This window comes from Nylanderia fulva, unplaced genomic scaffold (genome assembly GCF_048542155.1).
Source record: "Nylanderia fulva isolate GAGA-0341 unplaced genomic scaffold, ASM4854215v1 Scaffold3, whole genome shotgun sequence".
In the NCBI taxonomy this organism is placed as follows: domain Eukaryota; kingdom Metazoa; phylum Arthropoda; class Insecta; order Hymenoptera; family Formicidae; genus Nylanderia; species Nylanderia fulva.
In genome coordinates, this window is record NW_028190368.1 from 5,630,673 (window position 1) to 5,656,926 (window position 26,254).

The 26,254-nt window shown below is 35.0% G+C and overlaps 3 protein-coding genes and 1 pseudogene across 10 annotated transcripts in view; all 4 read left to right on the forward strand.

Annotated features, from left to right (window-relative positions):
• The window catches only part of LOC114933564 (uncharacterized), a 30,982-nt gene extending 30,582 nt beyond the window's left edge, over positions 1–400 (forward strand). The window contains exons 5-6 of the mRNA XM_085484389.1: positions 208–274; positions 351–400. The gene's annotated coding sequence lies outside the window, so the exon portion shown is untranslated. The remainder of the gene's footprint in view (positions 1–207; positions 275–350) is intronic.
• An 82-nt stretch (positions 401–482) lies between these two features.
• On the forward strand, positions 483–9,490 carry ken (zinc finger and BTB domain-containing ken and barbie protein). Of its 3 annotated transcripts, none has more exons than XM_085484585.1 (7): positions 483–536; positions 613–1,024; positions 1,122–1,412; positions 2,236–2,408; positions 2,710–2,931; positions 3,099–3,390; positions 4,156–9,490. In XM_085484585.1, exons 2-7 carry the CDS (start codon positions 899–901, stop codon positions 4,633–4,635), a joined length of 1,584 nt encoding a protein of 527 aa, XP_085340711.1. In that variant the 5' UTR covers positions 483–536; positions 613–898; the 3' UTR covers positions 4,636–9,490. The 3 variants fall into 3 exon arrangements, with proteins under 3 accessions (XP_085340711.1, XP_085340713.1, XP_085340712.1); XM_085484587.1 differs by having other exon boundaries at positions 4,159–9,490; XM_085484586.1 differs by lacking the exon at positions 483–536 and having other exon boundaries at positions 572–1,024.
• Positions 9,491–9,605: 115 nt separating this feature from the next.
• LOC114933539 (apolipoprotein D-like) lies at positions 9,606–13,495 on the forward strand (annotated as a pseudogene). The gene is made up of 4 exons (XR_014925106.1): positions 9,606–11,546; positions 11,945–12,075; positions 12,210–12,453; positions 12,749–13,495. The product of XR_014925106.1 is annotated as an apolipoprotein D-like (transcript).
• Positions 13,496–14,818: 1,323 nt separating this feature from the next.
• Positions 14,819–17,907, forward strand: LOC146722579 (apolipoprotein D-like). Of its 5 annotated transcripts, none has more exons than XM_085484307.1 (5): positions 14,819–14,866; positions 15,828–15,946; positions 16,232–16,362; positions 16,531–16,710; positions 17,012–17,907. In XM_085484307.1, exons 2-5 carry the CDS (start codon positions 15,836–15,838, stop codon positions 17,154–17,156), a joined length of 567 nt encoding a protein of 188 aa, XP_085340433.1. In that variant the 5' UTR covers positions 14,819–14,866; positions 15,828–15,835; the 3' UTR covers positions 17,157–17,907. The 5 variants fall into 5 exon arrangements, with proteins under 5 accessions (XP_085340433.1, XP_085340430.1, XP_085340431.1 ...); XM_085484304.1 differs by lacking the exon at positions 14,819–14,866 and adding an exon at positions 15,378–15,522; XM_085484305.1 differs by lacking the exon at positions 14,819–14,866 and adding an exon at positions 15,378–15,513.
• The last annotated feature ends 8,347 nt before the right edge of the window (positions 17,908–26,254 follow it).

Consider the following 26,254-nt stretch of genomic DNA (forward strand, 5'->3'; position numbering starts at 1 on the left):
TGTACCATAATTGTCAGTTAAGTACATGAAAATTGTATAAAGGCAAATAAATATACATATACATTCATACATATATACAAACATACATACATGCATATATACAGATATATATATATATATATATATATATATATATATATATATATATAAGTTAATAATGTATAAAATATTTATTTTTTAATTATTTTTTATAAACATGTTTTTTAGGTAAATTTTTAGGATAGTTACAAATGTGATTAAATATTTATATCCAGAGATGAGTAAACAGAAATACGTAAGAAGCTTAGATTATATAAAATATTTATTTTTTAATTATTTTTTATAATCATGTTTTTTTGGTAAATTTTTAGGATAGTTACAAATGTGATTAAATATTTATATCCAGAGATGAGTAAACAAAAATACGTAAGAAGCTTAGATTATATAAAATATTTATTTTTTAATTATTTTTTATAATCATGTTTTTTTGGTAAATTTTTAGGATAGTTACAAATGTGATTAAATATTTATATCCAGAGATGAGTAAAAAGAAATACGTAAGAAGCTTAGATTATATAAAATATTTATTTTTTAATTATTTTTTATGATCATGTTTTTTTGGTAAATTTTTAGGATAGTTACAAATGTGATTAAATATTTATATCCAACGACGAGTAAAAAGGAATGCGTAAGAGGCTTAGATTATCTAACTAGGTAATTGACGCCATTAAACACGTTTGACGTGATCAACTGAGAGCTGCGTAGATGTAAGAGAAACGTGAGAAATATGATCTCCTGACACGTCAGTGTCTCTTCCGTCGTTTCTTAAGAGATCCAAGGCACGAAACAAGGAAATTAATATAACGAAGCTGTCTTTGTGACACGCGAGTAAGACCGTTTATTGGGTTAAGGACGCGTAATGAAATTTTTATCACATAATTTCACTTACGCAAAAAAGAGGCACCAGTTCCTTTTTGTTTTAATTTACCAAGAAATAACGAGTATAAGTCTGTTCGCATTTATCTTTCTTGGTGTTATGTCTCAGGTAATGTATTTAATGCAATCTTGAATTGAAATAATGAATCTAATCTTTGAAACAAGTGGATACTACTCTTTCTTATTCTTGTTCTTCTATGTTCTAGACGATGTATACGGACGGTCTCCTGACCCTCCACTATGGAAAACATCCAGCGACCTTGGCCGCAGAGGTCGGGGCCTGGTACAGCGGGGACCGTCACGTGGATGTGACCCTTGCATGCGACGATGGGTCTGTCGTGAAGGCCCATCGAGTCGTTTTGGCAGCAGCGAGTCCCCTTTTGGCTACTCTACTTCGGAATCCAGCTCTGGATCACGTGGTTCATTTGTCTGGCGTTCGAAAGACGCAACTGAACCATTTGTTGGAGTTTTTGTACAACGGAGAAGCGCTGATACCGGTACGAATTTTACAATTTTAGAAAGAGAACAATTATTCGCATGTAACGCGCCAGAAAATCTAATTTAAGCCTACGAGAGAAAATGTGTTAAGCAAAATCTTAATAATAGAATTTTATTCATTTCCTTAGGGGGGAACAGGGGATGTATGGAATTAAATCTCTTGTAGAGATTATTCCAATTTTAAATCTTGGCCGTGACCAAGTAAAATTTGGTGCCTTGTGCACAGGTATTTAATTCTAACGAAAAAATTTAGTTTCGTTAGAATAACGTACTGTCAACCGCGATTTGGTTCTTATTGCCTGTCTTACAATTTAAATTTATATTTATATATTACAGAGCCTTGTTAAGGGGATCCCGGATGATCTTTTTACCGACCAAATGCGAGAATATTTATTTTTTTCATATAACTTTTTATTGACTATACTGATCAATAAATCCTTTTCCATGATTAAAGTACTTATAAAAACGGATCGCGCTAGCTATGTTTGCATATATAAATCATATAAAAATCAAAAATTACAATTTTGTTATCGGCTGCTTTGTGTCAGTTCGTAATAATACTTATTTAATAAAAAAAGTTCTGCAGTTTGTCTGTGCATGAAATATAGTATGCGCAGTAAGGATAATATGAAGAATTATTAGTAAACGATTAAAAGTGAGATTGCAAGTCTAATAAGGTTATAAATTAAAAACATTTTTACGCGTATGTGTTGTATACGTGCATATGTTTAGATATGTGTGGTGCTAACCCGTCGGAGTTCGGCCAACGCTCCGGCATCACCTTAAAGCTCTTAATTAATAAAAGAATGTTGTCCTCCTTAGTCGACAGAGTTCACTCCGTTGAAGGAGCTTTTCGAGCTTCTTCAAATCAATTCGGAGCTGTTTGGGCCCAATCAACCTCAAACTTCTAGTAATTCTGATCCCGAAAGAATATTGACTCCACAGCCCTCAGAAGGCCAGGAGAGTTCCAGTTATGAATCCCAGTATGATGGCAGGTTCGCAGATATGTTTTGTATTTTATCAAGTTGAAGAGCGATTAAAAAAGAATAGAATAACAAGACTTTTCTCTACTTGAACTAATTGGATAATAAAATATTCGAATAACTCGAATAATTATTTTTTGATATGAAAACGAAGAGAAAAGGAAACTTATTACATAATATAAATTTAATGTATTTTAAACTTATATAAACTGATATACACGTGGAATGTTTATTTTCAAATGATATTAAATGTTTGAATGGCAATTCGGATGATTAAGAATCTGTTGTAATATGAAAATGTCACGTCTTTCAGACAGTCCAATAATCTCGCGGACTGTTGTTCCGTCCTTATTAAAACGGAAGGCTGCGAAGAGGAGCCGGAAGTGGACGTGGAGGGTGTGGAAGGCGAGAGTCTTACGGATAACAGAGAGAGCAACGTAGAAACGCCTAGAAGAAGGGATAGCTCGGATCCTGTTAATTTGAGTCTCAATTCCGGCGCTTCCGTCACGAGCGACAACTCGCACGATATGCACAGGTCAGGTCTACATTGATCTTTTCGTATTACGCAATAGTCCTGCTTTGAATGCTAGCGTGCATACAAAGGTGGCAGGGTCATTTCGCGAGCTATACAGAAGTGACAGGAATGAAAACGCAAAATCTTCATGGTTCGATTTGTTTTGATTTCCATAACTTCTGTCGCAGGCCTGAGAAGCAAATATTCGAAAGGCGAGAATCTCTCGAGGAAGTCGAAGAGAGGAAGCGACAGCTGGCGACGCGGCTGGCGTTAGGTTTAGAACCCGGGAAGAGAAAACCCGAGGAGCTACCGATCCCACCTGCGGAAGCGTACGTCGTGACGCCTCATCGCAAGCGAAGACCAGGTTTCCACAACGCTCCCGCGCAAAATCCTGCCTTCGTGCCCTTCAATCCTGGCTTCGAAACGCCCAGGAGGTTGCAGGCGCCACATCCGCTAAGCGTTTCGGCTCCACCGTACCTGGTAAGCTACGCATCATCTTATCTGGTAAACTAATTTAATTTTTTTTTGCTCTGTACATATATAAATACCTCAATATTAACTGTATGTTCAATTAACTCCTAATTTATGAGCTTCTCATATAATTTATTTTTATATTATTTTTACATTTCACATTTCAGCGTTAAATTTTTCTGTAACAAGTCTTTGCCATTTAAATAAAATTATATAGATGATCATCTAGATGAAATTTTGGCGTTATCTAATCTGTGTATAGTTAATAAAAATATGTTATTATCTAATATCTGCAGCTTAGATAAAACAAAGTTATCTATACTAAATTATCTAGAATAATGTTCAAATAATTTGGTTTAAAGCCATAGCACATAAAAATACTTAAATAGTAGCACAAGTGGTAAAAGCGTTAAAAACTTTGAATATATCTTTATATTTCTTTTATAATTTACACTTTTTTCATAACTGTGTTTGCATAAGCGGTCTTAAAAATAATATTATCTGAAAGTCATCTAGATGAATCGCCATATAATTTTATTTTTTATTTAAATGTGTTTAATACAAATCATCCTTCATCCTATTTCATCATATTTTCATCTCGTTTTTATCTAGCTAATTTGAAAATCACCTCAACAGCACAACACTAACAACACTAACTATCTTCACTTCAAGCAAAATTATCACAACATTATTCGATTCTTGGCCGAATATAATCCACCAAATGTAAGTCAAGCCGGGTCGAGCCGATATGATCAAGTCTCAATTGGTGTGCAGCAGGATAATAGATCGGCGACATCGCCGTCCCATCGACCACCGAGCGCTGATCCGGCGTCGGCGGCAGCTCTGGAGCCACCCTGGGGTACCTGGAGCCTACCACCAGTTCGAGCACCACCTCCGCCGCCGTCGACGGACGATCCGCCAAAGTCTACGCCCGTACGTGAGTATCGGTGTAGTTACTGCGGCAAACAGTTCGGTATGTCGTGGAACTTGAAGACTCATTTACGAGTGCACACGGGCGAGAAGCCGTTCGCGTGTAGACTCTGCGTTGCCATGTTCAAGCAAAAAGCACATTTGCTGAAGCATCTCTGCTCGGTGCACCGTGGTGTGATAGCCGCCCCGAACAATACGTTCTCGTGTTGCTTCTGCTCGTCGTCCAACTTCATCAACCTGCAGGACCTCATCAGGCATCTCTCGGGACCGCATAACAATCTACTGCTCAGCAGAAATCTACATCGCGAGTACAATCACGAATAGCGACAAGGTCAAAGGCCATCCGGTGCTGAGGAGTGCTCGTCGAGCGCGGATTAACGGGTCCTTCGAGCGAATTTTCTCTGAGACGCTCATAGGATTTCGTTAGGATGTGACGATCGAGACACTCGATTTTTATTTATATTTACCATTTAGAATCATTTTACAATTATTAGCTTATATGAATTGAAACATTCATTATTTGAATGAAAAAATTTTAGTTTTTTAAAGTAATAATTTTAAATATCATAATATTTAAAAATTTTTTTGAATTTTGTATCGTCAAAGAAACGAACGTATTTCGTACGATTTTAAGTGATTTTGTTGTGATATTCGAAATTTTTATATCGAAGAATATTTACAATTCACGTAGAATTTATTTCTAAATTTATAATTTTTTCTGTGTATTTTATTTATTTTTTTTATTGTGTGTATTTTATTTATTATTATAAACTGTTTTCAAAAGTTAAAAATGCATCTATTTTTTTTCTTTTGAAAATAATATTTGCAAAATTGTTATCTTAACAAAGAAATGTACACCAGATATTACAATTCTAACAACACACCATATCCGAAAGACATGCTAAAAATATCCAGAGGATATCCACAGAATATCCAGAGGACATTCAAACATCCTCAGGATGTTTTCTGAACGTCTTCAGGATATGTGTGCTGTTAAGGAAATGTTCTTCAAAACACATAAAAGTGAATCAATTTTATTTAAAGTGCGTCGTATAGATATTCGTGCATCACGATTTTTAATTATTGAAAGAAATAATAATGTACTTCTTTTATCTACATGTATAGATTTATGTGTGTAAATAAGAAGGAATCTTTGTCTTATTCAACAATAATACAGTAATGGTATTTTAAATTAATATTACTCTACATATATCAGGGAAGTCTTAAATGAAGAGAAAAGTCAAAAGTACGATAGATATTTTTATATATAGTTATTTTATGTTATAAAATTGTTATGTTATCAAAACTCAGCACAATTGAATCAGAGATTTACAAAATGATATTTGTTATATTACGCAATCAAAATGTTAAAAAAAAAAATATATATATATATATACATTATATTATATTATATATTATATATTAATATAATATATATTCTGTGATATATATCTGCACGTATAATATTAGAAATTAATATAATAAATGTTTATTAATTATATATGTGTATTATTAATAAATAATTATTATAAATTTTTCTCTTTTATATACATACATATTAAGGCTCAAAATTATTGAGTTTTCTTCAAGGAATATTGATATTAGATAAAAAATTGCGCTGGGTTGAATGAAATAAAATATATACACATTTTGGAACGATAAAAAGCAAATGTCAGCTATTCAAATAATTCACATTTATGCTACAAATATCCGTATACGATGTGCACAGTTTTAATTTGTCAAGGTACAAATTGTTAAGGCATAACATATCTGATATATTTGGTGTGTATCACTTTTTCAAATCAGATAAATTTGCATGTAATGTCTAGTATCTATCCGATATTAAAAAAAAGACATAGATAAAAAATGTTAAAAATTGTAGAAAAATTCAAATAAGAAATAAATCAATGTAAGCCAGGCGCAGAAAATAGGCGCGAAAATCTTGTTTTAAAATCTTTATATTATTTAAATATTTCGATCCTTTCCTTGAACCATGTTCAATAGATCAATTGACCAAAAACAAAATTTCTACGTACTTAGTTCCACCTTACATCTTCAAACCGATCAAAAACGAAGAAGAAAAATTAGGAGCGAAAAATGTGATATACAAGACAGTATATTTGTTATGCCTACTTTTGTAACTTCTTGCTCTTTTATTAGTCCGTTTCTCATCTGAATTTTCATAGTTATATCAATGTCTTTTCGTTTTATTAAAAATGAAATACATTGTCTTAAAAAATGAACAGCACCGGAAAGTGTCTTTGTAAAAAGAGAGAGAGAGAGAGAGTTGATTTTACACACAAATGAAACATCTTAATATTAAGGTCGCGCGGTTGCGATTTTTCAGAAAGTATCTTATCGTTACGCATAAGAAATAAGTTTGATAAGACACCTTTGTTAATGATCGACGTCGTCTTTATATGTATATACGCATGTACATATATCGAACACGCTCGTCGACCATAAAAAGTACAAGGACGACAAATGTGAAAACAAACACGAGAGTCAATTATTATCACGCGCCAAATCTTGACGAGCTTGTATTAGAAATGCAACGTCAGTCTCTTCGTCGCGTCTTGTTTGTTGTTATATTTTATTTTAATCGCGGCACGTGGCATCCGGAAATACGTCCCGTTTACCTCAGTCCGCGTGCGACACTAATCCCCCACGATGTAAATAATGTTAAATAGGAAAAAACGAGAGCGGAAAAAGAGACGAAACTCTAGAATTTATTTATTACATTTATCGCAAAGGGACCAACCGACTTTCCACCGATTTCTGTCTTAGGTAGTAGTCTAAGGTGTCCTGCCCGCCAATCGCCTCGAACTAACTGCTCGTTAGTTATACGGTTTCGATCGCGAATACGAATACACGAAAGTATGTTGTCGGGATGCTCGAAAGAGAACGCTAAAGAGAAATGAGAAATCACGAAACGAAGGGAACGACGAGGAAACGAAAATTTGTTATATCGGCGAAAACGATTGCGAAAGACGCGTTTACCGATGTTTATTATAAATTATCGATACGATTTATTGTAATATCTAGTAAACGTCGACGTTATGTTAATGCTATGTTTTCGAAAATCCCGTCTTCCACATCGTCGCCTTTTTCAACCCCTCTTCACACCCCTCGTTCTTGACATCCCATTCGCGGTTTTACCCTTCGGTATGTAAACTCAGCGACTCGAGTGCCTTGTCAAATGGGTCCAAATTGGTCGATTGGGCAGTGATTTCATGTGTTCATAGTATTAAGGAACATAGGCGTTTAAGATATGACGATAACGAGCTCGCTTAGAAAATGGAAGAAACGACATAATGAATTTACGTACAAGAGTTTAAGATTTATTCGAATTAATTCAACTTTTTATTAAGTCTAGTTAGATCGTTGTAAATAGCTTTCTTCTCTCTATAACTTCATTTTTGTTTGACGCAGGTCGTCAACATTTTTTTTCTTTTCTAGATAGGCATTATATATTTACCTAAGGTGCCTTGAAGAAGGGCCTCAACCTCTCTTTTGCTCCATACAAATTTGTAAAATCACGTCGACGATATTGAAAAATGACTTTAAAAGATGACATTGGATTAACGAGAGAGAGAGAGAGAGATATATATATATATATAAAATTATTTTCAATATGAATACACATTCCACATATATATGTATGTATATATATAAAATTGACGAAAGTATAAATATTATACTTTAATATGACAATATTGAATTGAACTATAATTATAAAGAATTAGAAGAATTAGAATATGTATATTAATGTACGGAATCTAAAAATTGAGGTAGCGAAAATGTAACTTCGATACGCTCACACCAAAGACATTGTCAATCAAAATTGTAAATAAGATCAACTATATACAACAGATTTAGTGCAATTTTAGTTTTTTAAAACAATATTGACATTTCGAACAGCAAGAATTCTGTATATATATACATTTTAGACGGCAATTGTACTTGAAAGGTATTATATCAATCTCAACATATACTTAATTGTATAAATATATATTACAGTGACAATAAATTTATCTCATATTCGAGTCCTCTCTCTAAAGTAATAAAATAGTCGCGTGTAAATAAAATTTGCACATAGACGTCAATTTTCTTTCCGTCTCAACTTATTCATTCGTCTAACTGTCAAACGAAGCGGCGCGCGAAAAAAAAAACTTTGAGATCCCGATCGAAATTTCTTTTCGCAAATCGCTCGGGATGAAGACAAATCGATCTTCGTCTTATCATTTATCACGATGATAAGAACGGTGATATGGAGAAGCGAGTAACGGAGCAGAAAGCGAGGTTTGAGGGGTGGTATGCGCTCTCGCGAAGCCAGGCAGAAAACGGCCAGCACAAAACACAGTGAACGTAATGTGATACTAAATGATAATAAAGCTAAAGTAATTATTGTTTAGCGTGCGACGCCGCGGCGTTTTCGTGATCGACGGGCGCGACAAACCCGTCGTGGATCATCGATGTGACCGTAGAGGAAGTGTGTATGTATATCTTTGCAATTTCGCGTAGGGAGGAAACCGATCGAGGAATGATCTTGTTGCGAGTCGCCTAGAAATCGTTAAAATAAGCACGATCGGCTTTGTCTCACCGTTCTTCCACCCTTATTATCCCGACTTTCAGTCGTCCCCTCTTCTCGAGCCGTAATAAACGCACTAGGATTATGCATTGTAGATTATTTTATTGTTAATTAATTATGTTTAGCGCGTCTACAGAAGCACCCGGATGTCTCGGGACTGTGTCTGTATCGGTGAGGAAAAAAAAAAAAAGAAAGATCTCGAATTTCGCTTTCGACGAGCAAGTAGATCGGGAACGAGTAGAGTAAGACGACATAAGATTATTTAATGCTAAATCGGTTGAATGATAAATTGCATGGTTTATTCGATGAAGGTTTAAGCGATGTAAAATTGGCATATATATCATTTTGTAGAATCAGCGAAAAATGATCGATTTGATGTATGATTCTTCATTATTGGTTTCTGAAGATATGTCTTCTTTTCCTCTCATCTCGGGCATCCGGGTGAAACTTTGTAGATTTTAAGCATCTTCCAAGCGGGGCGCGAGCTTCGTGTGCTTTCTTAGTGTTCATAGATTTACGAAGAAATAAATTAATTCAAATAGAAACACTGTGTACACGACAAGCTAAAAGAAAGCGTACGTAATCGAATTAATACGTATTGTCGATTTTCCTTCTCTTATCCCAGTAAAATCCTCTATTCCGATTTATTTGTACCTGTTTAAAAATTTATAGACATTTTTTAAAAATTTGATGTTAAATAATTCGAACAATTTCAACATACTCTGATTAAAAATAATATGATCTATATTGATTAACATAATATAAACCAATTACAATACTTTTATTTTTTTGGAAATTTAAAAATAAAATTAGAAAAGCATTCTACTTAATTAAAATACTTGGCATTAAAGCGATAGGTTTTATTGCATGGCTCGGAGATAAAAATGTGGAGAAAGGATCTTTTACATACGCAAGATTTCGTGCCGCTGTCGAGCCACATAGCTATTAATTCCTATTTGAAATTAATCGACGACTCGAGCCATATAATCCGATGATGATAAAATACGTTCCGTACCGGGAGTAGCTGTCGCGTTGCTTCTTAATTACTTTAGACCGTGTCCTTGATCGATGCCAAAACACTAATTGTCGTTTTCACGAAACGCGCGTAGCGGTTCGCGGTTCGCAAAAGAATCCCGCAAAAAAAGGAGAGGCGTAAAGTCGGCTAACGGTCCGACGAGGGACTTTGGTTTTGTATAAAAAGAAAAGCCGCACACACAGCGCGAAACCCGTTAGCAGTGGGCTACGTTCCAGCAAGATGCCGTATGCCACGTACATCCAATCTCGGCGGTGTCGATTGCATAATTACATCACGGCGCAGGCAATCTGACCGCTCTTCGTTTCGATTCCGTTTGGAGGGTTCGGTCTTGCACCTGCTCCGAACGTAAATACGCGCTCGCGTGAGATTTGTGGCGTAAATATCCTGAATATCAGATCCAATTATTGCATTCTAAGCGATTGACTGAAAATATATATCACTTTCGGAAATTATTATTGACGATGAGTCGCAAAGATGTCTGTACCTGGCAAAAGAACTCTTCTTAACCATGACGAGCCATCAAGAAGAACAAGAGAACTGTTTTTTCAAACCGAGTGATACCGCTCTGGAGCTGAAACCGGCTTTATGAATGAAGGGGGATGGAGGAAGAGGAGCGAAACTTGTTCATAATCGAACGCACAAGTAGATGCAATTTTATACATGTGTCATATGAGCAATCATGCGTAATGATAAATAGGTATTTTACGTTAACGGAAATGTTGATCGTATTTTTCCAGCGACAAGATGAGCAGGTAGATTTTTGAATATTAATGATATATAATGATATACGATAATAATCGGCGCGTGCAAGTTTTGTCAATATATATAAATTGTGTTCCTTTATCAATCAAATGACAGCAAATTATATAGCAATTTTCAGCACGACAACAAAATTATAATTAAGAAAGAATGTTAAAAAGTGTAATACGTGTTTGTGATTTAGCTGATCTCTTAGATAAAAAGAAGAAAGATTGTTAAAAAAAAAACCTATAAAAATGTTTACGCGGATCTTTTATGAAGGAAAGAGAATTATCTATTGCTGCCGCTTCAACTTTAATTAAGGAGCACGAATTCAAATTAAAAATACAGAGAGACGAAATTCTTCTAATCCGTTAACCACGCATTATTTAATCCGGGAAATCATTGGCATTCCAGGTAGTTTAAAGACCTCGATCTAGCAATGTTCCCCGAAGGGGCTGACGTCTATAGTCTGGAAGTACCGTTCATCCTGAAGTTGCATAATGGATCTTGCATTTCTGGTTCTTGGCCGCGTCATCGACCAAGATGGACTTGCCAAGAGATATTCGTAGGCGCATCATCATTGACCAATGACCATCGTCTTCTTGGCTCCAGGCTCTCGGCCCGCGAAGAGTACCGTAAGAGTACCAACATGTGAGATACACAGAGGGGGTAAGGCTCGGTCAACGCTCCTGCTATAATGTATATAAAGGTTGGGATCCCGACGAATATTCGAGGTAGATCGTCATCACAGACATGTTCGGGAAGATCATCCTAACGCTCTCGGCCCTGGCCTGGGCCAGCGCTCAGATTCCTAATATAGGATTCTGTCCGGAATACATACCTATGGCGAACTTTGACATGCAGAGGGTGAGTAATTTCATTATTTGGCCAATTCTTTTTTATTACATTTATCTTTTTAATATTATGTATGTAATTTATTTTTTTTGTATTATATTTGCTGAACGATTGATTTAAATTATCAAGTATCATTCGGTTTGAAAAAAACAATTCTCTTGTTCTTCTTGATGGCTCGTCATGGTGAAGAAGAGTTCTTTTGCCAGGTACAGACATCTTTGCGACTCAATAATAATTTCCGAAAGTGGACTTGATATATATTTTCAATCAATCGCTTAGAATGCAATAATTGGATCTGATATTCAGGATATTTATGCCACAATACTATTAATATCATCGATGAGGTTTAAGCAAAAAGATGATTAAGAACGTTCAATTTTTCGAATAACGAATATTCGATATTTTTACAGTTCATTGGTGTTTGGTATGAGGCCGAGAGATATTTCCAATTGACCGAAGTGGTATCAAGATGCGTCATGACTAACTATACCAAAGGCACCGATGGCAGATATCACGTGAGCAATCAAGTTACCAATCGATTGTGAGTATCCACATTGTGTCTTTAATATTCGTTTTAAATTTATTCAAGAAAAATTAATTTATTCGCAAAAGATATCAAATACATATTTTCTTATCAGATAAATTTCTCATTATTGATATTTCTGGCATATTTAGTACTGGTGTAAAGAGGATACTGGACGGCGAAATTAAGCCCGCAGCTTCCAAGGCTGAGGAGGGTAAATTCCACGTTAAATATACCACAATTCCACTGACACCTGAAACCAAGTACTCGGTACTCGAAACGGATTACGACAATTATGCAGTTATGTGGAGCTGTCAAGGAATTGGTCCTGTTCATGCACAAAATGCCTGGGTAATGACAAGGGAACGAATACCGTCTGGAGAAGTACTTCAAAAAGTAAGTACAATATATTTAAAAAATCCTCTCTTCAAAAAGCGATATGTGTTTACAAAACATCCATACACACTCTCTAAATTAGTGGGTCTCACTCTTTTAGAGTGAGATTCCATTCCAAGAAATTTAGAGAGTATTACATGCTAGAATTGTTATCATTACTTTACAAAAACATTCTAAATATATTATTTGTTTCTCCTAAAAAAATAATTCCTTAGTAAGTATTGTCACTTAAAATTGCTAGTATACGATCCAATATTTATTTCATGATAACTGACGTGATTCTTATTATTATCAGGCTTACGGCGTTCTTGACAAGTACAAGATATCGAAGACATTCTTCGTGAAAACCGATCAGGCGGATTGCGCCTATCTGGATTCTCGCCTGACAGAGAAACCTACCACGGAGAAACCGGCGAGATCGGCGAGTGCTCAAAATACCGTCGAGTCGAGCGTTAAATCGGCCCCGAACGACAAAACTCCCAACATCGAAGCGAGGGAAGAAGCGGAAGTTTTGGCCGAGAAATCGTCCCTCGACATCCCGCTGATCATAGTGGAGGAATCCGCAAAGCTCGAGCAGCCCGTGGAAACCATTCCCGAACGAATCCTGAAGATAGCCGAGACGATAAAAGAGGAGGGCGACGTTCAGGATAAAACCATCATTGTCGAAGTTAAGGAGAAGATCGCCCCGGAAAACGTGAAGGAGGAGAAGAGCGAGTATCCGAATGAGACGGAGAAAAAGACTGCCTAGGAAGTATCTGAAGACGTGTCTGTTAGTTGGCGCTTAGCAAGGGCATATTAAAGGGGGACTTTTTTTGACGCTCTTAGGCTCGTAGCGGTTTCCTCGTTGAGAGAGAACCAGTCTCGCTTAAGTACAGCAAAATCATTAATCATTGTCCAGTAGGCGCGTCGTCTGGCGCTTGAGGACATGGGGTTGGCACGGCGCTTTGTTTTATAGGCTTACGTACAAGTGTAAAAATAAAAAAAGAAAAGAAATAAAACTAAAAAAGAATAAAGATTGTTATAAAAAACGTTTTAATAAAACTTGCTCGTTTTTATTGTGTTTATCACTTCCACTTCGTTGAGCGTGTGCAAGTCAAATCAATTATACCGAATAGTCGCGTAATTTAAATGTAAATTAATGCAAAGGTAATTACGTTTAATTAATGAATAACAACTTTGATTCTTGAAACAAAAATAGCTTTATTAAATATATTCTTCTGTAAGATTTCTAAGATTTCTCGCGCAATAATAATACGTTTATGATAATTTGTGGGTCGTATGAGTATATTATGCGAGGGAAAACGTAATTTCCGGCTCTTGGAAAGTCTTTTTAACTCCTGCGTCACGATATGGTACCAATAAAAGCTAAATGTGTCGTGTGGCGTTTTCATCGTAAACATTACAAATATAAGCAGGTCACGTAACGGATACATTTTTTTTAATATTATTAATAGTTTGATTTCTTGGTACGATGATAATAATGTTTTGATATAAAACTATCATTCGAGATACAATGAAATTGATACAATACCAAATGTCAGCTATGATATGCTAAACGATTAATCAAATATGTTATATATTCAAATATACAGATAGTAGGGATAAATAATTGGAAATATCTGGTATGAATTAGATAAATGAGTAATGAAAAATTTTACATAATATTATTATTACATACTACTACATATTACATACATGACGGTGTATTAACAAAAAAATTAATAAAAAGTTTTAATAATATATATCTATAGATTTTATGCATTCATAAAAATATATTCAAAACACGATATTTGAATATAAAAAAACATTTTCTTTTGATAACATCTTTCCTAATTAGAGTCAATTTGCTTCTCTATTTTTTGTTTAACAAAATTATATATAGGATTATTATAGAATTAATATAATAATCCGTAACGCATAGTAATAAATATAGTACATGTAGTAATAAATTATTAATAAATCTTTATAAATAATAAATTCGAAAAACGTTATTACAAATTCTTTAGTTATTCTATATTAATACAAACATCGTATTTGTCTGTCCGCAGATATTTCTTTGATCAATTTCCGTTATTAATTAATCAACGTGAACGCAAGCATCTTCGAAAGCGGTCCATCGCACCCAATCACGAAATAATCCACGTGTCTTTGAAATTGTCGATCATCTATTGGTCAATGGCAAATTCGAAACGGGTTTCTTGAACCCCGGGCGTACCGTTATTGACCCACTAACTGACAGAACTCTGCCAAACGCATCCAGTCAACCTTCACGGGTCCGTCTTCGCAAGCACGAAGTGAAGAACAAGACGCGCAGTCACCTGCGAACAGTTCGTCGTGCGAGGAGTATCGACATCAATTCTTCATATTGACATTCGACACGTATCTCTTTCCTGGTTACGATCAAGGTCATCGGGTGAGTATCTCATTTAGATGGTAAAGTGTAATCGTCGATACTCTCTCTTCCCCTTCTCTTTCCACTCGCAGCTTCCAATTCCCCTGCTTCGTTTTGTTTACTAATCAAGCTTCCCGCAAATACGTTGTTCGCAGAATTATACTCAGACGGATAGAACAGAAGAACTAAGAAGTTGGGTTAAATTTAAATCATTTATAATTAATGAAATGTTTGCATAGCCAATTGACTTGCATTTAATATTATCGCGTAGAAAGATCTCATTAGACTTTCAAATCATTAAATATCATAGAAAGAAAATAGAAACAGTACTCGAAATGATAAATTACATCAATGTTATATGTCAATGTGTATACCAGTAATTATATATAAGTAAAATCAATACACGTGATTATACAATATAAATGATAAAAAAGCTAGAAAAACATTGCATTCATAAACGTCACGAAGTATGTCATTAATTTAATAATGTACGTTCGCGTAACATGATATAAAGGAGTGCGTGTCTGCTTCTCAATCTTCAGTTTTCTGTTAACAGAGGTTACGTAAATTGACAATATACTATAAAAGCGTGCGATAAAAATACGAAGCAATATACTTGGCAAATTTTAAATTGACGTAAAACGACTTGAAAGCAGAAAAATTATCTGGTTGGAAATGTAAAAAATGTTCCGTGATTACATAAATTTTCTTAAAAACTAGATTCATAATACTTTGTTTTTCTCGAGAGAATACAGACAGAATATAATATTTCTGTGATGTAACGAATCGAAGATTCTAATCTCTTTGAATATGATTAAGTCGACTTACAAACTTGATTGCGGTTCTTAATTTGAATTGATTGTACGTCAATTTGCATTCTAATCAAATCGATTGCTCTGTCTGTAATGCATAAATAATTATACGTTTTGCACATTTATATTTTTAATGAAAATTTGACTGATAATATTGTTTTTTTTTTCAGATAAGAAAATGTTACGGATATTTGTTATCGTTATCATCGCAAATGCAGCGATGGCCCAGGTGCCATTTTTGGGAACGTGTCTAAATTTGGAGACAAAGCAACAGTTCGAACTTGATAAAGTGAGTATATTAAAATAATTATATAAATTAAACTAAAATGTAAGTTATACTAAAACGCGCAATGTGTGCAATGATGCATATAATGTATAATAGTTAGTAATTTTTTAAATCGACGATAGGTTATTATGCATAAGTGATTACATAAATTTGTATGATATAGAGTATAGATAAAGTCATTTGTGTATGCTCTAATAATTCAAACTTGCATTCAAGTTAAAGGTAGAAGGAATGTATCACAAATATCTCTAATGTAGAAAGAATGTATCACAAATATCTCTTTTTCAGTATTTGGGCAAATGGTACGAAGTCGAGAGATACTTTGCATGGTTCGAGTTTGGTGGAAAGTGTGTGACAGCTAATTACAGTCTGAACATGAATAACACGGTGAAGATAACGAATAGGCAAATTTCGTCATTGTGAGTATGACACATAACATTTGCAGAATAATTTAGTCATTAATAGTGAGAGAGAAAGAGAAAAAGGAAGACAGAAAGAAAGAGAGAGACAGCGTTGCAGAATAGAATGATGAACGAATGGTCACTAGCAATTATCCACTTGAAATAAAGCTCTGTCCCCTTGCTTAGAACTGGAGTTGCAACGGGTATCGAGGGCATTGGAAGGTTAATTGGCAAACCCGATGATCCTAAATTGGCCGTCACTTTTCCATCCTTGCCAATATCGTTCGACGCGCCTTATTGGGTTCTAGATACAGATTACAATACATACAGCGTAGTATGGAGCTGCACGAATCTCGGAGTGTTCAAGTAAGTTTATATATTTGCGAAAGGAGACTAAATGAAAAAAATATAACAAAGAGAATTGCAAGTTAGAATTTTTTTGAAATTTAATTAGTGAAGTTGAGTATGCAATAAGACTTTCTCCTTTATTTCTCATTATCGAATATTAATTTTATATTCTCGTGTATTCGAACAGGAATAGAATTTAATTTGTTAAATGAATTGTTTATTTGTGTATTTTAAATACCATAAAAATATTTCAAAAATATTAGATTAGATTATTAAAGTCTTGTTGAATTCTTGAAATTATAATGCATTTTTATTGCAGCGTACGAAACGTTTGGATTTTAACGCGAGAGCCGAAACCGCCAATCGCAGTTTTAGAGAAAGCTTACCAAATTATCGATAAGAACAACATTAGCAGAGCATACTTTATTCGTACGGATCAGAAAAACTGTCCGGCTTCGTATTAAAGATGATTCATTGTGACAATACACATTTTGAATTACGGATTTGAATATTTATAATCGACAGCCACACGAATGCAGACTTTGATCATAATTATGCAGGCATTTTATTGTCAGTATTTGCAAATGCTCTTGAATTAATATAACGGATACGGACATCTGCACTCGAAGTCATAAACTGCGTAGAATAGTCAATTCAAATTTTTTTTCATGTCTGTGATTTTTAACGCGATATATGTGAAAATTTAAAAATATTGTTTATTTTTTTACAATAGAATTTAAGGAATTTTATTATAAATTAATCGGGCACATATAGGTACATATAGCATTATTATATTTATATAAATACAAAATGGATATGATTATGTATTGATGACACTTTGACCGCGAGATACAAGTTTAAACTTATAATTTGTTAATATAATTAAAGCATATAATGAGTAATTAATTCCACGATCAAAGTGTTAAAATACAAATCCACATGTACAATATATGTATGTACATTTGTATCTTACGTTTATAATTATATTTAATATTTGTTTTTTTTTATATAAAGTTTTTTACGTTAATTCTTGTTAATCACAGATATATGTATGATTATATATACATATATATATATATATATATATTTGTTAAAATTATATTTCAATACTTTATAGTTATCATACTAAACAATAATTTGTCTTAACTTCTAAAATTGTTATAAAATTTTTGATGAAAATATTATTTATCAGATTAAATAATTTTGTGTAATATATTATTTATATTCTTTCTTAATTCATTATTTAAAAATTAATTTTTTTCACGCATATAGACATAATTAGTGTAAAAAATAAAAAAATAAAAATTTTGTGAAAAGAAAAAGAATCTCTTCATTAACGTGACTGCAGTTATATATTGTGGCTTTATATTTCGTAAATTATATAACATTTAGCTGCTTTTGAAAATGTATAGCAATTTTATGCACTAGAATGGTTGAACAATAATTTTATTTTATTTCAACGAATTTCTGATGTCGTAAACTTTCTCACCGACGACTGATCATGTTGGTATCCTCTAAGAAAAATATTACCGAGCTCATGGGAGTTTGCCATGACTGTAGGCTTTGAAAACCATCGAGGGTCGAAAGTTTCAGCAGCAGATACCAGCCTCTGTTGTAAGATCGCGCAGATATCCGAAGCAGCGGTTGCTCCGACACAATTGGTCGGTAAAAAAATTTTCTCAAACCAGTTATGAAAATTTAATTATGCAAAAACGACGCGAGAAATATTTAATCGGCCATTAAGTTATCCCCGCAACGATAATTTATGTACACGAGCGAGCATTCCGCTTTGTATAATATTACATACATAATACATGCCGCGACGTCGCGTACGGCGTTTTATTTATCGCATGAAAGAAGGGCGCTAATAAATGGCTGCACGTGAAAAGTTCCATTAATGGGGTAGTAAAAGTTTCGGAAGGCCAATAATCAATTGTGAAAGAGAAAAAAAAAAGAAAAGAGGGAGACGATTCGCCATATCGGGTCACACAAAATTCGCGTTGGGAATCGTAATCGAATCTAACAACACCCGATATTCCAGTCAGTTTCTTTCATTACTCGGACGTATCTCCCACGTTAAAAACGCGGGAAATGAGCGTGGCCGAAATAAATCGAGCTACGGACCAACGAAAACCGCGCGCGCAACAATGCTCTTAAATTAAACAAATAACGAGGACACACAGGGTGCGGTCGCGTGCGAGGCCGGGCCTTCGGCCATTGTCACGTGCCATTCGTATAAACAGACAGTATTCAATTGCGGACCTGCAGGATATGCCATCAGGGATGCATTGTGCATCGAGAGAGAAAGAAGAGTCGCGCGCGATCCCACGAATCACATTGCAAAAACGACACAACGTATGAATTTCCTTCCCCGAACGCGTATCGCATAAATCCTAACGGAGACATGATATTGATAGAACGTAACATAACAGTAAATGCACATGTATATTTCTTTCGATATGGCTACCTATATATAATATTTTTAAAAATCTTAAAAATTAAGAAGAGATTATTTTGACTAGTTGAAAGGATTAAAATATGTTTCGAGATCTTTTTTTCACGTAATATAATTATAAAATATTATAGTTGAATAATCATAAAATACTTCTTTATAGAGATGCAAAAGCTTGCGCTGTATTATACACGAGATGAAATTAAGATAGATATATCTTTTACTTCTCTCTTTAATATCTTATGAGCTTTGCTTTTTTATTCTTCAATTTTATTAGTCCATATTTTCTGTCTTTTTATACTTGTAATACGTAAGCCAAAAATTGGCGTACTTTTTCCAGCCGGATAGTCTTTCCGTATAATCGTCGCCATCTCGCTTGTGTAATAAATTAAAACGCCGTAGAATCTAAATCAAGATCTAGATAGAGGTAAAAAGAACGCCCGCTAGGAGCCGAGAAACCCCCTTCCGAATTTATCTCGTCGTTCTCTTCCTCTCGAGAACTCCTTTTACGCACGAAATGAAACAGGGAGGATTGGAAGGGCGATGAGGATGCAAAGAGCGGATGGGGATACACGATCAGGCTCACGGGCGGCGGCCAAATCTCGACGTGGGCCCTACGGTTTTCGAGGGGCACGGACAGCGGTCCCTAATAACAGGGTACACCGAGGCTAAACAAACATACACGCCCCTGGCATCTCTCGCTGAAAGAGTGTACGGGAAACAAATGGGAAAAAAATGCTCTTTCGACACACCGTGCAACAATTTGAAGATGAAGTATATTTGCTTATTTCGCATAATTTACTGGAAAACAGATATTCTATCGTGCACCTGCTGTTTACTTTTGACTTCTCGTCTTTTTTTTTTTTTTTTTCTGGAAAAGGAGAACGAGAATCCTCTCTCTCTCTCTCGGGACACGAGGATTCGAGACTGAGAATTTCATTGTGGAATCGTTGCATTTACAATTGTACTCTCTCAATGAAGTTTCCCTGAGTTATATTTAGGAGAATGCATTTTGTGTGATATTCGGAGTTCTCATTAAGAAATTTAGTCTCGAAACTTAATTCTGATTTTATTTCTTCAGAAAAGAAGGAGAACGAGGTATTACATAAACGTATATTTATACTTTGAGAGAAATAATAATAAGAAATGATATTCTCTTAATTAGAATTAAAATTGATATAGCAAATTAGAGAAGATTCAGAAATGGAACATCAATTTAAAACTTCAAGAGTCTCATTTACATTTCAATATAACACATCGAAAAACTTAGCACGTATAAATTCATACATTAATTAAATAATACACGCAAAAGAAAATATTTGCTCACATAATTATGAGCAAAAGAAAATTGGATTTTCTATTATGTAATAATAAATTTAATTATAGCTTGTGAAAATTTTAATTATAGCTTGTAAAAAATTCGAAATTATATGCAATTACCATATATGCATAAAAGATATAATTGCATATAATTTACGTTGAGATATTCTCAACAATATGAATTGTTGTAAATTAATTCTCATTATTATTCCTTTTAATTCTTAATATAATAACAAAATAATTTTTTGAAAAGAAGTATACGTAGAATATTATTTTCATTTTTCTCAAGTCAACTTTTTTATATTTTAAAAATCTTGTACTTTTTTTCTTAAGACATGCAAATATCAAGATTAAAAGAGAGTGAAGAGAGCGTGCTCTCTTTTTGAAGAGCGAAAGAAGCATGATTGTTTGCGTTTCACCTGGTTCAGGGTGGTCCATGTCAAAGGACCCATGTCATATATATAGCTGAATTTAATAACGAACACGGAAGGCATCCCACCGTCTGTAATTTTACTTAAATAGTATATATACTATATAATTATATATATACATATTTTTACTATCTTTCTTAATTTCACTACAAATTGCATTCAAAAATATTATAATTTATTCGCAATAGTGACTAGACAATATTATCTGTACTTTATCTATATATAGAGAGGATATATATGTATATCTTATTTACTCCAATTATCATGCTCCAATATTAATATGTATAACAATGAGATCAAAAGACATCAAACAACAATCTACTTTATATCACAAATCTCTTTATACAGTATCTCTGTGTATGTATGTACATGCATCGCATTTTGTGTGGATTATTCATTGTTTTCTTAATTTAAATGGAAATCTGAAGCAGAGAGAGAGGAAATATAAACTATATACAGTGACCGCTCCACTTGTCGCTCTACGTGCGTAAAAGATCTGTAAGAGACGCGCGAGAGGGTTTAAGTAAAAAGCCGCGAAAAGAGAGGAAGAAGGGAGGAGAGAATAAGATGCGAAGAAGAGGAAGAAGAAGAAGAAGAAGAAGAAGACGACGACGACGAAGGTAGATGAGACAAGGGGCATTCTGGTTTGTGGGCACAGCCGCTGCCTGCAGCCCACAATTATGATAATAGCCCCTGAGTCCTGAGTCTTGTTAGGCCAACGTGCAGCCCCAGCGCTTTTATCTACATCTTCTTATTTTCAGACTCGCGTTCCTCATCCTCGACCCCTCCCGCGTGCTTCCTTCGCGTTTTATACCGCGGCTTCTCCTACTTTCAACCCTTTGCGTTTCTCGCGAGGGTCAGATGGGTTCAAGTCGATCGATTCTCTCTTTCGCCGGGCGAAAAACCAAATCCGATATATATCCCATCGTCGAAAGCGCGCTCGCTACTCCGCGCGATGATACATATCGCGCTACATTCCGCGAGAGGATCCGCGAGTAACCGAATATCTCTCGCCTTTTATATCTCTCGCACGAATTCCGCGATATCGAGTGTCTCGAGTTCAAACCGTGGGTCATCGGATCCTCAGGAACGAAGTAAAAGAGTTCTCCTTTCAAATTTCCGACAATTTGCGCGCTTTGACATTTCGATCAGCTGATATTGACAGGTCGAGCGCGCTTGGAGAAGAAGAATTGTCAGCGCTATTCCGCTAATGTATCTTACATATACGTGCCGCTTGTACATATACAAACGTTGTAAAATGCGATAGCAAACGGCGCGCGCTTTATAATTTTTTATTATAATATAATTATACTTTATTATAAATTTCCGACAATTTGCGCGCTTTGACATTTCGATCAGCTGATATTGACGGGTCGAGCGCGCTTGGAGAAGAAGAATTGTCAGCGCTATTCCGCTAATGTATCTTACATATACGTGCCGCTTGTACATATACAAACGTTGTAAAATGCGATAGCAAACGGCGCGCGCTTTATAATCCATTTTTTCAGCGGGTCTTTTGAGCGGTCGCGGAAAGCGTTAATTGGAGGCTGTGCCGCTGCGCGATCGGCGCAAAGAAAGCCTCGTTTAAGCGGGAACCGCGTGATAATGCATCCGGAGCTCTTTTGGGCGGATATAGACGAGAAAGAGAAAGAGAGACCTGGTATACGTGTAAAAGCGCTCCATCCGAAAGTGCGCTACCCTCATTTCTACTAAAAGCCGCTCCTCGCGGAGCAAAATCGCGTTTCTTTAATAATACGCCATTGCTACGGCTGTTTAGAAAAATGGGTTGTCAGAATAAAAAGAGAGAGAAATGTTCTTTCATATAGAATAAAAATATATTGAAATAAAGTAGCATAGATTGATTTAATTTACTAGTAAAATGTTAATTTTTTGGTCTATGTGTAAACAAACTTCTCTAAAAATTGCTACGGCTGCTTATAAAAATGGGTTGTCAGAATAAAAAGAGAGAGAAATGTTCTTTTATATAGAATAAAAATATATTGAAATAAAGTAGCATAGATTGATTTAATTCACTAGTAAAATGTTAATTTTTTGGTCTATGTGTAAACAAACTTTTCTAAAAATTGCTACAGCTGCTTAGAAAATGCGGGATTGTCAGAAGAAAAGAGAGAGAGAAATGTTCTTTTATATAGAATAAAAATATATTGAAATAAAGTATTATAGTATAGATTGATTTATGAGTAAAATGTCCATTTTTTGATGAAGAAATTCTCTAACAACAATGGTGAATTATTACATAATAAATTATATAGTCGATGTATAAACAAACCTCGCTAAAAATTAAATATTGAATTCTATCGACACATAAATAAATGATAATGTGTGGCGCGTGTATTAATTGTAAATGAGAAAAAAAGAGAATTATGTCAAACATATCTGATAAATGAGTCTTACATATATGTGTCGCGAGATTTTCCAGAAGCTGCTACTGGGTATAAATTCGGATAAACCGAGAGTTTGGTCGACGACTGCTAGATATACGACTGTTTGCACAGATTAGAACCGACAAAGGGGTCCGTTCTCTCTTCTTGACATTGGCTTGATTTAAGTGAAGCGGCCTGTATTTGCAGTAGATTAAACCGCGTTTTTCGTGCCGCGCAACGAGCAGAGTCTTGTTTATGATATCAGTGTTGTACCACAGTTTAGAGATCCACTGTACGTACATTGTGCTCACGTGCCAGCTACCACAGGCAGATAGCGATACAAACATATTCGCCAAGATTACGCGTTATTTTTTTTTTTAATAATGTATACGTGTAGAGTATATAATCCGAATTTATATTTTATACATTTTCCATATTAATGAGAAATTACGAATGTAACGAGTTCGTCAGAAATAAAAATAGAGGTGCTCTTTCAACTTCTTTCTATAATTAAAATTAAATATATTTTTAATTAACATGCTGAGCTTTCAATCACACGGTTATTATAATAATTAGCAAGTCACTCTACAATTTGCGAATATGAAAGAAGGCAAAAAAAATTATCTATCGATCTGATCACTGTAAATTCCAGATAATTTAATTTCTTTTCGCTCTTATTATATATGTTCATATATAAACCTTGTACCAACTCTTCTTATTTTCGATATATAGCATGTAATTCTCATATCGACGTTATAATATAGAAACGATGAGTAAACATGAGCTGCACCGACCATAAAATATTAAATGATAACTCTCTCATGTAACTGTATAATCGCCGAGATTAAGTTAATAGCCTCCAGGACGAGAGGACGCGAACTAATAAGAAGGAAGGGAGATGCACTTGGATGAGGACAGAGCATCACGTACGAATTTGTTCCTCGTAGCGCATTCATCGACCACCAACGTTAACGGATCCCTGTATCCTATACCCATGCTGTATTATAACAGAGTAATCATCTGATCTTTTTCTCCCTCTATTCTTTTTTTTCTCTTTCTCTCGTCGCGATTATCTCCCGCGGTTTTTATGCCGCACGAGCTTTTCAATCACCCGCGAATTTGCAAAACGAATCCCGGTGCTCCTCTACTCTCTCGTATATTTTCGCTCGCGCACATCTTCAGTAATGACGACGTTCGGTAATCAAGTTTCTGGTAGACACGAGAAAAAGGGTTGGCAGACTGGGATCCTCGTAAGACGAGAGCGATTCGAGAGCGGCTACGTGGGCGTTCTCCCGTATCCGTCGTCGATCTCGAATTATGCAAATAAATGATGGATATTCCAATTGCCTTCGATTCCTTCCTCGAGGATGAAATTCGAGAGCACCTCGTATTCCGCGCCGCATCGCTCGTCCTGCTCGAGAGAGGAGTCTCCGCTATAAGAGTAAGATATATGATGGAGAAGAACTCCGGAAAGTGTGAGATCGAGCGCGCGGTTTATCGTCAACGATTTAGCATCGAGAAGCGTTTATTGCCCGTATTCGAGCAAGAATGTTAGTTTCAGGATTTTTAATCCTGATTTTGCGCGGATAAAAAGATATAAGTGCATATATATATAAAAGTGTGATTTCAGTTATATTCAATGACGATGACATAACGGGATTTCTCTTCATGGAGACCGATTTATATTTTCTTACTTTTGCAGAGTGAGAGAAAATTCTATAGGTAGAAAATTGTGAGTGGCAGATAATATCTTTAATTAATATCTGTATAAATCTTTCGATAAAATAGAAGAAATGACATTGAAATATATACGATCAATTACGTAATGAAACACCTGATATATGTGAAACATTTGCATTTGTTCGTTTCTCTCTACGATATAGAGAGAGAGAAGATTGAATTAAAAAAAATATATGTGTGCTATGTTGAAAGATTGAAAAATTAATAAAGCGTCGTTTTATTTTTTCACCGTTTGGCATCGCGTTAATTGGATCGCAAAGATATTATATGCCTCTCTTGTGAAATAAAAAATAAAAAAGCAAGATCTCCGGTCGTCTCGGGACGAATAACGAGGAGGGCTGCGCGACTTTCAGCTTCAGGTAACACGTGACGGAGTGTAACCTGTTACCGAAGTACCGTGAATAAAGGACCTGAAATTTATTGCTTGCGAGAATGCCGTTACGCTTTCAATTTAATACGGTTAGCAACACCAATGTTACGAACCGAATGACCATAAAATATGTAAATATTAGTTGACGTCGAAGACATCGATTAACTATATTATTCCTTATTTATACCGTTACGCTGTCTCATTCAATTATACTTTTTTCTGTCATATTATTGTGTTTTCCTCACAATAAACTCTCATTATAATCCTTTTTTAAAGAGTCACGTTTTGTGGCAATCAAAACGTGTATAATATACTTTATAATATAATTTATAATATATAATTTATGATGTAATGTAATTCATAATATAATTCATAATAGATTTTATAATATAATTTATTATAAATATATAATTTGTGCTAATTGACAATCAATTGAGTATCGATATTAAACTCGATCGATATTAATTGCGCGTTCGATTTAAAATATCAAATAATATTCGAAGAAAATTGTAATGCACACGTGTGCTTTATAAACAAACAATTTTCTAGGAAAATTGAATTTTTCCTCGAAAATACTGCAAATTGCTTGAAATAAACAATTTAAATACCTTTTAGCCGTACATGCGCTGCGACCGTACATTCGTGCGCCGCGCCGTATCGTTGTCGGTGAATTTTAAATTCAATTCCGGTCTCGTTCGGCGCACACAACAGCCGTTCGATCTCTCGGCCGTGGACCCATGACCATATAACCATCTCTGGTGTATACCAGACCAGACCCTCGTAGGATAGAGATGGACCTCGGCAAAACTCGGCGGTATTCGGCCGCACTCGGTCGAACAAGCCTGCGCCGACCCCAGACGACGAC

Excerpts from the sequence above, each read along its gene's own strand:
- ken (XM_085484585.1), top strand. The coding sequence starts at position 899 with ATGAAATTTTTATCACATAATTTCACTTACGCAAAAAAGAGGCACCAG. Across the intron at positions 1,413-2,235 it reads ACGGAGAAGCGCTGATACCG|TCGACAGAGTTCACTCCGTT; the intron begins GTACGAATTTTA and ends TGTCCTCCTTAG. Across the intron at positions 2,932-3,098 it reads AACTCGCACGATATGCACAG|GCCTGAGAAGCAAATATTCG; the intron begins GTCAGGTCTACA and ends CTTCTGTCGCAG.
- LOC146722579 (XM_085484307.1), top strand. The coding sequence starts at position 15,836 with ATGTTACGGATATTTGTTATCGTTATCATCGCAAATGCAGCGATGGCC. Across the intron at positions 15,947-16,231 it reads AACAGTTCGAACTTGATAAA|TATTTGGGCAAATGGTACGA; the intron begins GTGAGTATATTA and ends TCTCTTTTTCAG. Across the intron at positions 16,363-16,530 it reads AATAGGCAAATTTCGTCATT|AACTGGAGTTGCAACGGGTA; the intron begins GTGAGTATGACA and ends CCCCTTGCTTAG.